Source organism: Terrapene carolina, unplaced genomic scaffold, assembly GCF_002925995.2.
Source record: "Terrapene carolina triunguis isolate 2854851 unplaced genomic scaffold, T_m_triunguis-2.0 Scaffold85, whole genome shotgun sequence".
Classification (NCBI taxonomy): domain Eukaryota; kingdom Metazoa; phylum Chordata; order Testudines; family Emydidae; genus Terrapene; species Terrapene triunguis.
In genome coordinates this window covers 55212423-55226396 of record NW_020664436.1, presented here as the reverse complement: position 1 = coordinate 55226396, position 13974 = coordinate 55212423, and the positions used below count along the sequence as shown (strand labels likewise).

Sequence of the window (13974 nt, the reverse complement as noted above, 5' to 3'; positions counted from 1 at the left end):
TGTAATAAAATCTTAATAATATTGATTACGTGACTAATAATGACTAAAATAGAGCAAATTAATTCCCCATAAGGAATATTATATACTTGCAATATTTCAAACAAATGATATATGAGTATTTGCCTGGATATTTTTCTTCCCTTCAAATAATTTCATTTTAAATATTGGTGCATTGGTGGTAATTGCAAGAATTGTGATGTAAAGGCTTAGATTATTGGATGGTTTTAAAATGGTTTAGCTTAATGCAAATATACATACACACATATAAGTAATATAAATTTAAAGCATAGTCTTGTTAAACTATTAACATTTTGGTCTATCATATTTAATATTTGTCCATTGATTTTGGATAGTTAACACCAAATGATTTCTACTAATTAATTTTTTGGAAGTATTCTTTAAATGGCAGAACCATATTTAAAAATAACACACAGAAGTTAAGAAATACAAATTGAAATCCTATTAAAAGTAAACTTTTAACCAATCTATTACAATGTAACATTATTTAAATGTAACATTTATATTTAAGGTCTCTTTTATACTAAACATCTTAATGGTGGAACAATTTAAAGTAACTAGGCAAAAAACAACAACAACAATAACACCACCAGAGAGGTGTGCATTTGCATTTAAATAATCATATTTTTGTCTGAACATAAAATTTATTTATTTACAATATAGTGTCATCTTGTCTAGCAACTATTTCATAACATCATTTTTGTTGCTTAGTGGGTGGCATTTTTGTCAGTGTTGTTTTCTAATAATTATATTTTAGAGAGCCACAGGCAGAATGGAAAAAAGGGGATTTTTTTAAAACATACAATTGTTGTACAAAGGGAAGAATTTGTTTACAGTCACATAATAACAGAAAGATAATTACATGTGGATAGACACCTGGAATAAAGCTCCTTATTACATTCCCAGAACAAAACAATGTTAGGTCTAGTCTGATGAGCAGTTAGAGCAATGATGAGAAAAATTATATCCAAAAATAAATTTCTTCTGAGAAGTTCAATAGTCAAAATAGCCTAGAATGCCTCTGAAATCATTGTAAGCTATTTATTTATTTTTAAATAAGTAATTTTGGCACTAATATCATTGCCCCCAACTGATTGGTTCCAAATGAAACCATCAGATTTTCAAAAATTCCAGGAAGTGAAGAGTTTGTATGCTCAGTGTCATGCTGAGGAGGCCTCCATACTAATTAATATACATGATCCTTGAAATTTGGGTTCTTATGTAGTCCAGTTCTAATGTCTTATTTTCCCCTTTTTGTTCAAACAAACAGTAGCCTTCATAATCAATAAGAAAATTAGCAACAGAGCTTATTTGTAATGATGCTGGGAACAAATTGTTTAATTTCAAATATGAAAAATTTCCCCCCAGATTTTCTCTAATTACTCATATATGTTAGTTTTAATTTGTAATAATTTACTCTGCTTAGGCACCCCTATGATGTTAAAGAATAAAAATATCTATGCATTTTTCACCACTATAAAATGGTGACCAACATTGACCGACAGCTACCACAGCTCGGTGTCAGAGATCCAGGCAACACAATATCCTACTTGTAATAGATATTAGTTGTGGTATCTCGGGTATGGGGGTGTAAATGTTGACCTTTTGACAGTGACCACTGTATTTCAGAAATATGTGCTTCTCTGTCAGATTTAAAAAGGGATGGTCGCAGGGCCGGCGCTTCCGCTAGGCAACCCTAGGCGGTCGCCTAGGGCGGCAGGATTTGGGGGGCGGCATTTTGCCACCCTCGGCAGAAATTCAGCGGCGGGGGGTCCTTCCACTCCGGGTCTTCAGCGGCAATTCGGCGGCGGGTCTTTCACTCGCTCCGGGACCCGCCGCCGAAGTGCCCCGAAGATGCGGAGCGGAAGGACCCCTGCCGCTGAAGACCCCAGGCCCCCTGAATGCTCAGAGGAGGAGCGCTGTCGCCTAGGGCGGCAAAAACCCTGGCGCCGCTCCTGGATGGTCGCAATCCTTTATGCCCATGAGTAACTCAGTGTATGGGTGTTGTCTTTTTGCAGCTCTCTGCCCCTTCACCTGGATTAGATGGTTTTGGACATAGAAACATGGCCACAATATGTAACTCGGAGTTTCCAAAGTTCTCACGCTTGTCCTCCCTCCCCCTTTCTCCTCCAATATGGCTTGAGCCAAAGCCTACTGAAGTCAATGAAAATATTTCTATTCATTTCAATCGGATTTGGACCAAGTCTATAGTCTGTTGCATCTTATCTGAAATTAGATCCTGATCCTGCAAAGACTTACACATGCTTAACTTTACGCTCTGCAAGTAGTTCTAGAGACTTCAACTGGACTGCCTAGAGTGCATCAAATCATGAGTGAGTCATTGGAGAATTAGGGCCTTAGATTGTAAACTCATCTGGACAGGGACTAAGACTTTGTGTCTTTGCACAGTGGCTAGCACAATCCTGATTGGCCCCAATCCTGATAAGAGCTTCTAGGCTTTGCTGTAATACCCATAATAAATAATAAAATAATAATTCACCTATTAAGCACTTTTCAGGGGATCAATTATATGTACAATTTAGACTCTTCTGTAAAAGTGTAGTCACAATATTTTGAGATCTGCAGCAATATTTAAACAACAAATCCTTATCCTCAAATATATGCTGCCAACATGGTACTAATGTGGAAACAAAGACTTAAATGAAAGGGTGAAAAATAAAAGGGAAAGGGGAAAAATATACGACAAATAGAGAAGCTGGAAAAGATATTTAATTATACAGAATTTTGCTTATTTAATTTAACCCTGTGAAAAGAGATGGACGTTGCACTACACCATGCAGCCAACACACCTGCAACTACTGCTGGAGAGAGAAAATTTGAGTGAATGTCCTGCCATTAGCCCAGCAATTCCCAAATTCCCCAGTGATGGGGTAGCATCGTCAGCAGATGGGATTACAATCCTGTGTGAGGAGGATGCCTTTTTTCTCTACAAAATGGCAGACTCCATGTGGCGTGACTTCGCATGTATGGTTCATGTGAAGTCACGCTATGCAGAGGACAGAATTTTGTGGCGCAAAATACCATCCTCCATGCTTTCTGGGGTGGCACGAAGCAATAAGTCTGAAAACGGGGTTATGAAAGCAAAAAATTTGAGCACCACTGCACCAACCTCTGCATGTTTAAATCTTGCTAGCTACTGAGTCTCAGCCATCTGCAACAAATGGGGGATTATGAACAGTGGAGAATAGAAGTGAACCTGAGCCATAAAATTTTGATCCAGATCTGGGTCTGAGTTTTCCCAAAATTTGGAGACATACAGATCACAGGTGAAATCCTACCTCCAATGAGGTTAATGTCAAAACTCCAAATACATTAAATGAAACCAGGATTTCACTTCTTTTTCCCTAATGAAAAAAGGGGTGGAGATTATATAAGATTAATTAGTTTAGTGAATGTTCTGCACAATCAAGAACGACACTTGGGATTGATTCCAGGTTCACTCTCCCACTCTCTTTACTGGCAGTGCCTGGGATTGCAGAAAGAGGAGTAGATAGTAGTCAACATTAAAAAATCAATAATTATCAGAGGTTGCCATATAGTGATATCAGAGATTCCATGGATTTCCCTTATACTTAAACTGGGAAATAACGCTGTAATATGATGTGTTGGCACTTCAATGGTGATAATAATATTTAAGACAAAATTCTGGGTTCAGTTACACAATGCCAATTTCAGCCATAATATTTTGCTCTCTTTTGTGATGCAGAACTTACACTGACGTGAATGAGTTTTCTGCACACTTAGGGAGAGTGGTATATTAGACTTGAGGTATTTGTAGTACTAAGAACAAAATTATGCTCCCAGACACTGGCGGTTTGCCTTGCTCTGAAGCATTCACTTTTACAAAAAAGTATCAGCATCGATCACCTCAGGAGTGAATCCGTCTCTGCCCTACTCATCTAGAAAAAACCTTTAAAAGATAAAGCATTGTATAATAATGATTCAAAACACTAGAGCTTACAGTGGTTTTACTACAGTGTTTTGAATCATTATTAGAATATTCCATGTGAGTATTTTTGTAATGGAAATTCCATGTCATATGAGGGCTTGAAAGTTAAGAAAGGGAAAATAAACAGAGGAAAATGAGAGATCTGGTGAGATCTTTATGCCATATAGAGGAATTCCAGAAAAAGGAAGACTTAATGGAGAGACTTTAAAATATGATCTGATCTGGGTGTATTGAAAAAAATCTGATTCCATTATCATTATCTTTTGCTTTTTTACTTAAAATAGGTAAGTGGGTAGATGTCTGTAAAACATGTATATCTTGAAGTGTCATTTATTATGAGTTCAGTGTTTGTGAAACCATTTTTCTTTGGCATACATGCTTTCTGAGCTGCTTTTCACTAGAAGATAAGTCAGAATATTTACAGTACATATGATGCATGGGAGATTGTGGTGAAAACTGAAAATACAATATTTTGTATTAATTGCCAGCCGAAAAGATTGTAATAGTGACGGCATGATTTGCCCCTTACACATGTGCACTGCTATAATGATCTGAATTTAAAGTTGCATTTGTTAATATTAGACAGTGATTTATGCTGACAGTTTTATAGATAAAGTTTTGGAAACATTTAGTCATATAAAATACATTCATACTCTTGAAATATTTGCTATTGCTCCAGTACATTCAGACTGTGTATTGGAGTAACTGTCTCTTTGCCTCAGCTGTGGTCCTGACTTGATGTAGTTCATCTTTTCAGCCTGATTATCAAGCTAGAGATGTTAATTTATATCACTTGCTCACAGAAAACTTATCAAATGACAGTTTAGTCATTGAGAATACTTCATGTTATAAGCTATTCAAATTTTTCCTGTTACGGTAAATTAAGTTTGGTTTTAACTTGCAGCCCATTTTAATTTCTAGTCTCTTCAAAAATATTGAGGGCAACTAGAAATTTCTTATTGTTTTATGTAATATACAAAATAAAATAAATCAGAATAAAATAAAATATCCCTAAAAAAAATCCCACACTTTAAAAGAACAGTGTATTTCTCTTAGGCAATGGATGTACACCCTCCAAAATGGCTATCAGATCTGTGTGTCTTCTTGACCAATTAGGAGACAGATGTTGGTATATAAAACACACAGCTTGCCGTAAAACACGCCTTTAGCTTATGGAAATATGTCTTCTCTCTCTAAACACAGAGATGACAAGAAGTGGGCCAGTAATAGGCTTTTTGACATACAGGCATAAACCAAAATATAAGGGCCTTCATTAGAATAATTATAATGCACTTCATCTCAAGCAACAAACTATTGAGACATGGGGGAAGAATTAAATGAGGAGAGGAACTCTTCAAATAACAATATCTATCCTCCTTCCAGTGTGGCTAGCCTACCTACTTCTTACTGCACTAAACCAACATCCATTTTCTCTCATGCCTCTCCAAGTAGCTCCTTGGTGTATTAAACCAGTATCCATTCTTCTTTCTACATCCACAATTGGACCAGCCCCCTGCTTCACAATTCCACTGGCCTCACCTGATTTAGAATGAGGGAACATTCTGATGACTGTGACTGAACATTATGAAAAGCAGAGGAGATTTAATCTACACGGAACAATAGATTTCAGATGAAACTGTCATCTATCATCTACCATACATCCTATTTTTACAAAGATGCACATTTTGCTTAATGGTTTCCTAGCCATTAGGCAGCTTAAAAGGGTGTTGTTGAGTGAGATAATTACATCCTTGTAAAATTTTAGGCACAGCCCTCTGTGTCTCTTAGCATCCCCAGTGTATGCATTGTTTCACAATTACTCCACCTTCCGAAATGCTGTATAGCTTTACTGAACCTATGTAACACGTTTGTGCCTGATGATAAGAGACTCATACTCCTAGAGAGGCATACCCATAATTTTCTGTTTGCAGGGTGAATAATTTTCTGTCTACAGGGTGAATAACATTAGACTATAAGGTTATGTTAGCTTCTTTTAATGAATGATAAAGTACTGGGGAGAAAAGATTCAAATGCCTTTAAGGCATATGCAGTACACAACAGTCAAATAAATTATAATCTGAATAATAAAATGAGGTAGAGGAAAGCACTAAATAATGGGAAGTGATCAGCATTTTCATACTGACCCTTTTTGCAATCTGCATTGCAGTTTAACTTGCTTGGCCGTGCTGCTATGTGTGGTGTGACTATAAAGTACATAAATGACATGAATTCAAGAAGTTTGCATCTATTCAAATACATGGCAGCACAATCCATAGTTCTTTTTTTTAGTGCTCTTTAGATTTGCTGAATTACCTGCCTGCTTTCTCAAGACTTCCTCTAAATTGCTCGCCTAAATTAGGATTTTGTACAGGCTAGTCTATAACGTGTAATTTTCCCCCTCTTTATCCCAGGTAAGTCTACAAATTTAACTTTATAGGTTTTATATCATACTGTCCCATTATCAAGTTCTAGGGAATATTCCCTAGCTATTGTTTTCATATTTTTTTCTAGTACCAGACATTTGTTGGGTTTAATTATCTGAGATTGGTAGCATTATCTTTCACAGAATTGTAAGTGTACTGTAAAAGATTTCTGACTCAAACATCTGCCTTAAATGCGTAGCAGGAATAAATATGCTTTACTGTCCCTATCCTTCCCACAGTTTGTGATGATGAATGCATAGGACTCCTTCTAAGTGACTTGGATCGACTAAACCAGATGACTCTGAGTGTCAACCTCAGTGGCCCGCTGCCTCCTCCATATAAAATGCTGTATGGCTTTGAGAACACGACACAGGAATTAAAGGTATACGCACAGCACGCATATATCAATCCAAGGATTCAGTACAAACATGTATACATTTGCCTGTACACATAACCACAGCTAGAGGTAGGGGAAAAGAAAAATTAAAGGTTTAATTACTTCAAACTTGTCACAGTTGGTAAATAGTTATTACAATTATGTATTTTGACTTATGATAATAAGTAAATCATGCAGTGGTAATTTATATTTGTTCACTTGGATGGAAGGAAATATATGGCAGGCATAGAGAAAATGAAATGAAATTCTAGTAAAAATAAATAGTATTCTTGTTAACAGTCCATAGAGCAGTTACATTGTAGTGAGTGCACTGTATACTGTACCACATGCATATATTTTATATCCTATATTAAAAGATTTAAAGCTGTCAGGACCTCTGAATAAACAGTTTTGGATGGGTGTGACATTAGTCATTAGTGTCAAAAAAGGAGTAGCATCTGCAATGAGAAGAAAGCTTTGATGTTTCTTCCCTCCATTATTTCTGAAGCCCTGAAATCCATGAAATGAATTTTTTTCCCTAGCATTTGCTATCACCTCAGCGAGCACCAGAGAGACTCCTTCAGTTGGCACAAAAAAACCTGGATACCCTCGTGACAGAGATGGATGAGCTACTGACAAGGGTAAGTCTGTAGCATTCTGAGGTAAAGCTAGGGGTTTGTTTAAAGGGATGCTTCTAAGTGACAAACAAAATTCTTTTTGAAGATGAATTAAACATGAATGAATGGCTGAATTATAAATCACTTTTCATTCCCAAAGTGCCAGTTTCAAATCACTCCCTCCCCCTCCCCTGACATCCTCTTTTTTGGGGGGGCCAATATGTTGAGATGTGTTCTTTTCACATAAACATATAATGTAAGCAGAAGCAGGTACTCAGCAAGAATGAAAGGATTTGAAAAAGATAGTGCTAAAGGAAAGAGAGCCATTATTGTGGCAAATATGAACAAGTCTCAAAAAGTTGCTTCTAGGAGTTCTTTTACAAAACCAACAGTAGTTAAACCTCCAGATTATCACAGAGTGACTCCTGTGGCTGGAGCCCGTCTTTGGGTAGTAGAGGCTTTCAGCAAGTGAGTTAGTAGATTTCTCTCATTTCCCCCTGCACTGAAGTTTTGCCTCTTGAACAGTCTTTGGGTTTCTGGAGAACCATGTAACACATAACACACATAATAAATGGAAGGAAGGGGAGGTTGATGATAATGAATATAAATCAGAAGTTAGGAATTGTAGGGAATTGATAAGGGAAGCAAAGGGAAGGGATAAAAGGAGAAATCTATGGCCAGCAGAGTTTGGGACAATAAGAAGGAGTTTTTAAAATATATTAGTCACAAAAGGAATCCTGACAATGGAATTTGGTCCATTACTAGATGGAAATGGTAGAATTATCTATCATAATCCAGAAATGGTAGAAATGTTCAATAAATATTTCAGTTCTGTATTTGAGGGAAAAGAGATGATATAGTCTTATTGTATGGTGATAACATTCTTCCCATTCCACTAGTATCTCTGGAGGATATTAAACAGATTATACTAAAGTTAGATATTTTTAAAGCAGCAGGTCCAGATAACTTGCATCCAAGAGTTTTAAAAGAGCTGGCAGAATTGCTCACTGGACCTTTAATGTTGATTTCAATAAGTCTTGGAGCACTGGGGAAATTCTGCAAGACTGGAAGAAAGCTAATGTTGTGTCAATTTTTAAAAAGGGTAAATGGGATGACATGGGTAATATAGGCTTGTCAGCTTGATCTCAATCCTAAGCAAGATAATGGAGCGGCTCATATGGGATTCAATTAATAAAGAATTAAAGGAGGGTAATGTAATTAATGAAATCAACATGAATTTATGAAAAACAGATACTGTCAAACTAACTTGATATCTTTTTTTTAATGAGATCACAAGTTTGGTTGATAAAGGTAATAGTGGTGACGTAATATACTTAGACTTCTGTAAGGCATTTGAATTGGTACTGCATAACATTTTGATTAAAAACTAGAACGATATAAAATTAACATGGTACACAGTAAATGGATTCAAAATTGGCTGACAGGTGTCCAGGTGTAATTGTAAATGGGGAATCATCATCAAGCTTGCGTGGGGTCCTGCAGGGATCAGTACTGGGCCATACGCTATTTAACATTTTTATCAGTGGTCTGGAAGAAAACATAAAATCATCACTGATAACATTTGCAGATGACACAAAAGCTGGGGGATTGTTAAATAATGAAGAGAGTAGGTCACTGATTCAGAGCGATCTGGATCACTGTGTATTATGGGGTGCAAGCAAAAATATGTGTTTTAATATGGCTAAATGTAAATGTATACATCTAGGGATAAAAGTTATGTAGGCTATAATTACATGATGGGGGACTCTATCATGGGAAGCAGTGATCTGAGAAAGACATGGTGGTTGTGGTGGAGCTGAACATGAGTTCCCAGTGTGACACAGTAGCCAAAAAAGCTAACGTGATCAGGAGATACATAAAGAGGAGAATTTCGAGTAGCAGTAAAGAAGTTATTTTACCTCTGTATTTGGCACTGGAATGACCGCTGCTGGAAGTGTATAGGTTCGATTACAGTCTATAAGCACCTACATGGAGAACAAATACGTAATATTGGGCTCATCGGTCTAGCAGAGAAAGGCATAACATGTTCCAAGGGCTTGGAAGTTGAAGCTAGACAAATTCAGACAGGAAATAAGGTGCACATTTTAAATGGGAGCAATTAACACTGGAAGACATTACCAAGGGTCGTGATGGAGTCTCCATCAGTGACAATTTTAAAATCAAGATTGGATGTTTTTCTAAAAGATCTGCTCTGGGAATTGTTTTGGGGAAGTTCTATGGACTGTGTTATACAGGAGGTCAGACTAGTTGATCACAGTGGTCCCTTCTGGCCTCGGAGTCTATGAATCCCTTTTCAGAGGGTTAGCCGTGTTAGTCTGTATCAACAAAAACAACAAGGAGTCTTTGTGGCACCTTAGAGACTAACACATTTATTTGGGCATAAGCTTTTGTGGGCTATAGCCCACTTCATCAGATGCATGGAGTGGAAAATACAGTAGGCAGGTATAAATATACAGCACATGAAAAGATGGGAGTTGCCTTACTTGAGTAGGGGATCAGTTCTAATGAGGCCAATTCAGTTAGGGTGGATGTGGCCCATTCCCGACAGTTGACAAGAAGGTGTGAGTATGAACAGAGAGAAAATTATTTTTTGTAGTGACCCAGCCACTCCCAGTCTTTATTCAGGCCTAATTTGATGGTGTCAAATTTGCAAATTAATTCCAGTTCTGCAGTTTCTTGTTGAAGTCTGTTTTTGAAGGGTTTTTTTGTTGAAGAATTGCCACTTTTAAGTCTGTTATTGAGTGTCTAGGGAGATTGAAGTGCTCTCCTGCTGGTTTTTGAATGTTACAGTTCTTGATGTCTGATTTGTGTCCATTTATTCATTTGTGTAGAGACTGTCCAGTTTGTCCAATGTACATGGCAGAAGGGCATTGCTGGCACATGATGGCATATATCACATTGGTAGATGTGCAGGTGAATGAGCCCCTGATGGTGTGGCTGATGTGGTTAGATCCTACCATGGTGACCCTTGAATAGATATGCGGACAGAGTTGGCAACGAGCTTTGTTGCAGGGATTGGTTCCTGGGTTAGTGTTTCTGTTGTGTGGTGTGTAGTTGCTGGTGAGTATTTGCTTCAGGTTGGGGGGCAGTCTGTAAGCGAGGACTGGCTTGTCTCCCAAGGTCTGTGAGAGTGAGGGATCGTCCTTCAGGACAGGTTGTAGATCCTTGATGATGCGCTGGAGAGGTTTTAGTTGGGGGCTGTAGGTGACGGCTAGTGGCGTTCTGTTACTTTCTTTGTTGGGCCTGTCCAGTAGTAGGTGACTTCTGGGTACCCTTCTGTCTCTGTCAATCTGTTTCTTCACTTCCCCAGGTGGGTACTGTAGTTTTAAGAATGCTACGTAGAGATCCTGTAGCTATTTGTCTCTGTCTGAGGAATTGGAGCAAATGCGGTTGTATCTTAGGGCTTGGCTGTAGACAATGGATCGTGTGATGTGGTCTGGATGAAAGCTGGAGGCATGTAGCCACTATGGATGTAGAAACTCTCTACACCAACATTCCACACAAAGATGGACTACGAGCCATCAGGAGCAGTATCCCCGATAATGTCACGGCAAACCTGGTGGCTAGGCTTTGTGACTTTGTCCTCACCCACAACTATTTCAGATTTGGGGACAATTTATACCTTCAAGTCAGAGGCACTGCTATGGGTACCCGCATGGTCCCACAATATGCCAACAATTTTATGGCTGACTTAGAACAACACCTCCTCAGCTCTCTTCCCTTAACGCCCCTACTCTACTTACGGCTACATTGATGACATCTTCATCATCTGAACCCATAGGAAGGAGGCCCTTGAGGAATTCCACCAAGATTTCAACAATTTCTGCCCTGCCATCAACCTCAGCCTCAGTCTACACAAGAGATCCACTTCCTGGACCCTACTGTGCAAATAAGCGATGGTCACATAAACACCACCCTGTACCGGAAACCTACTGACCACTATATTTACCTACATGCCTCCAGGTTTCATTCAGACCATATCACACGATTCATTGTCTTGACACCATCAAATTAGGCCTGAATAAAGACTGGGAGTGGCTGGGTCACTATAAAAAATAATTTTCCCTCTGTTGATACTCACCCCCTCTTGTCAACTGTTGGAAAAATCCACCCTAATTGAATTGGCCTCATTAGAACTGACCCGCTACTCAAGTAAGGCAACTCCCATCTTTTCATGTGCTGTATATTTATACCTGCCTACTGTATTTTCCACTCCATGCATCTGATGAAGTGGGTTATAGCCCACGAAAGTTTATGCCCAAATAAATTTGTTAGTCTCTAAGGGCCACAAGGACTCCTCGTTTTTTATGTATCCCTTAAAAGCAGAATTTTCTCTTTCAAATCACCTGAGCCTGAATATTTCAGAGAAATAATACACACATTTGTGGGATTGCCTCTCACACACAGGTTCACTCAGTGTTCATGACGGAGTTGTAAAGTGCCCAGGAGGTCTCAGACATATTATGCATTTTGGTTTTCCTGTTTTAAATAGTCAAACGATCTGTTTGTTGTGGTTGTTCATTTCTCATTAAACTGTACAATAGTGGTTCTCAATTTACCATTGTGGGCCACATATGCAGCTCTCTATGTGTCATGTGGGCTGCATCCACACAATATATATACTACCCATATGGCCCTGAGGCTGTAACATGGGCCGCAGCTGTGTGCTGATTGGGCTGCAAGCGGGCCGCAGGTTGAGAACCACTGCTATAGAGCACTGTGCTATAGATCTGCTCTCAGCACTTTGAGTTGTTTCCGTTTCCAGTTAAGAATTGCACAGCAAGACAGAGAAATGTCTGATTTAAAATCAAATCTACTTATCATGAAGAGTCAATCAGTGGGGCTATCAAAATGGCAATCGCATTTACAGTGATAAATCAAATAATTTTTAAACCACCTTTATTTTGAGAAGGTGAGGGTCTCTGGATGTCACTTCTATGTGCTAGTTATTCTTTTTATTAGGAAAGCTTTTATTTCAGATTAGAGCTTCAGTGCAGAGATTGGAATATTGTTAGGTCATCAGAGAGAGTCTGAAAGGAAAATAATATAAAGTGTGCCACCTAATGGTTGAGAACTCTGAGAAGGGGAATTGATATCAGCAGTGCTGAAGTTCAGGTATTTGATGGAACATTAATATAAAGGACTGGCAGACCTGGAGAGATGATATTTAGCAAAATAGTTGAATTGCTCCTCTGGACATTAATTAACACACACACATGACACTGAAAGTTGTATTGCTAACATCAGCTGCTGAGTATGCACCTGAAATTTTAAAAGTTCCATGTAATTTTAGACTCCCTCCCTAAAGAGAGTCCTGTGTTGTAGTTTTAAGCCACTTTAAGATAGTGGTTTTGCTTATTGCTTGTGTACATTTTATATAAGTATATTATTTTGTAAATCCCTTCAGAATTACGATGTGTGTGTGCGCACATGTGTGTGTGCGCACATGTGTGTGTGCACGTGTGCATGCACCTGAAGAGAGGGCGTGTGTGTGTGTGTGTGTGTACTCCAAATATTAATGTAAAGGAGGCTCATTCGTTATCTCTTTATTTTCATCTTTTAATGCAAATTATAAAGTCTTAGGCATCACAGACCTTAAATTGAAGAGGACCCTTATAACTGCAAGCAGGGGAAATGATATTCCCTAGATTAGGGGTTCATGAAGAAAATTTTCATACATTTACTGTAAAGGGTAGGAGAAAACAGTATTTAATCTTCTGCAACCCCTTCATTGTGTTTGACCAGTCAGAACAACTTCCCATCCACTCTTTCCTCCCCACCAGGGTAGCTGTCATCCTCCTATCTCTCTCTGCTGTCTTCCCCTCCATCCATACTCCCTCATTCACCTACATTCATATTCATTGCCAATTCATTCACCTTCACATTCACACCTCATTAGCTTGCTGGTGCTTGCTTCCTTTTCCCTTTCCATCAGCTCATTCTTTTCTCCCCCTCTGGCTCTCCATTTGACTTTATTCTCCCTCACCCACATTTCCATTCACCTCATATATTGAGGTGATGCATTGGGGACTGCACCTGTAAGAGCTGAGCTTCCCAGAGAGAGTGTCAGAAAACCTCTTCACCCACACCTTACCCTGCAAATCAGGATGTCCCTATGTCCATCCGTGACAGCCTCCACAACTCAGAAAACCCTGTTACTGGATCTGGAAAAGTAGGCGGCCGAGGCAACATTGGCTGTAGGCAGCAGGAAGTACTTGAATGGGGGTCCAAACCCTGCCTCTGTGCAGCCAATCCGAATTAGCCAAATATATGTCTGCATTGCATGTTCACTCCACCTGAAACGTGTTCGGTAGAAGCTCTTGTTGGAGCTATTTCCCTGCTGGCATGCAGCGGGGTGGAAGCAGCACCACAGTAGGAGTCCCTTCAGTCGGAGCAGATGGTATTAGGAGATCCTGTCACACAGAGGGAGAAGTAGGGCTGAGCACAGATGCTAATATTTGTATGGATTTCAGATTTGGCAGAAAGGAATCCAAATGCAATGGAGAATAAAGATGTGTGCCACCTGTGAACCCTAGCCACACAAGATGC

The 13974-nt window shown here is 38.9% G+C and overlaps 1 protein-coding gene across 1 annotated transcript in view; it reads left to right on the top strand.

Moving 5' to 3' along the window:
- LAMA2 (laminin subunit alpha 2) overlaps positions 1-13974 on the top strand; it is a 337406-nt gene that overhangs the window by 222494 nt on the left and 100938 nt on the right. The window contains exons 35-36 of the mRNA XM_029911052.1: positions 6651-6793; positions 7330-7428. Of these exons, the coding sequence (XP_029766912.1) occupies positions 6651-6793; positions 7330-7428 (242 nt within the window). The remainder of the gene's footprint in view (positions 1-6650; positions 6794-7329; positions 7429-13974) is intronic.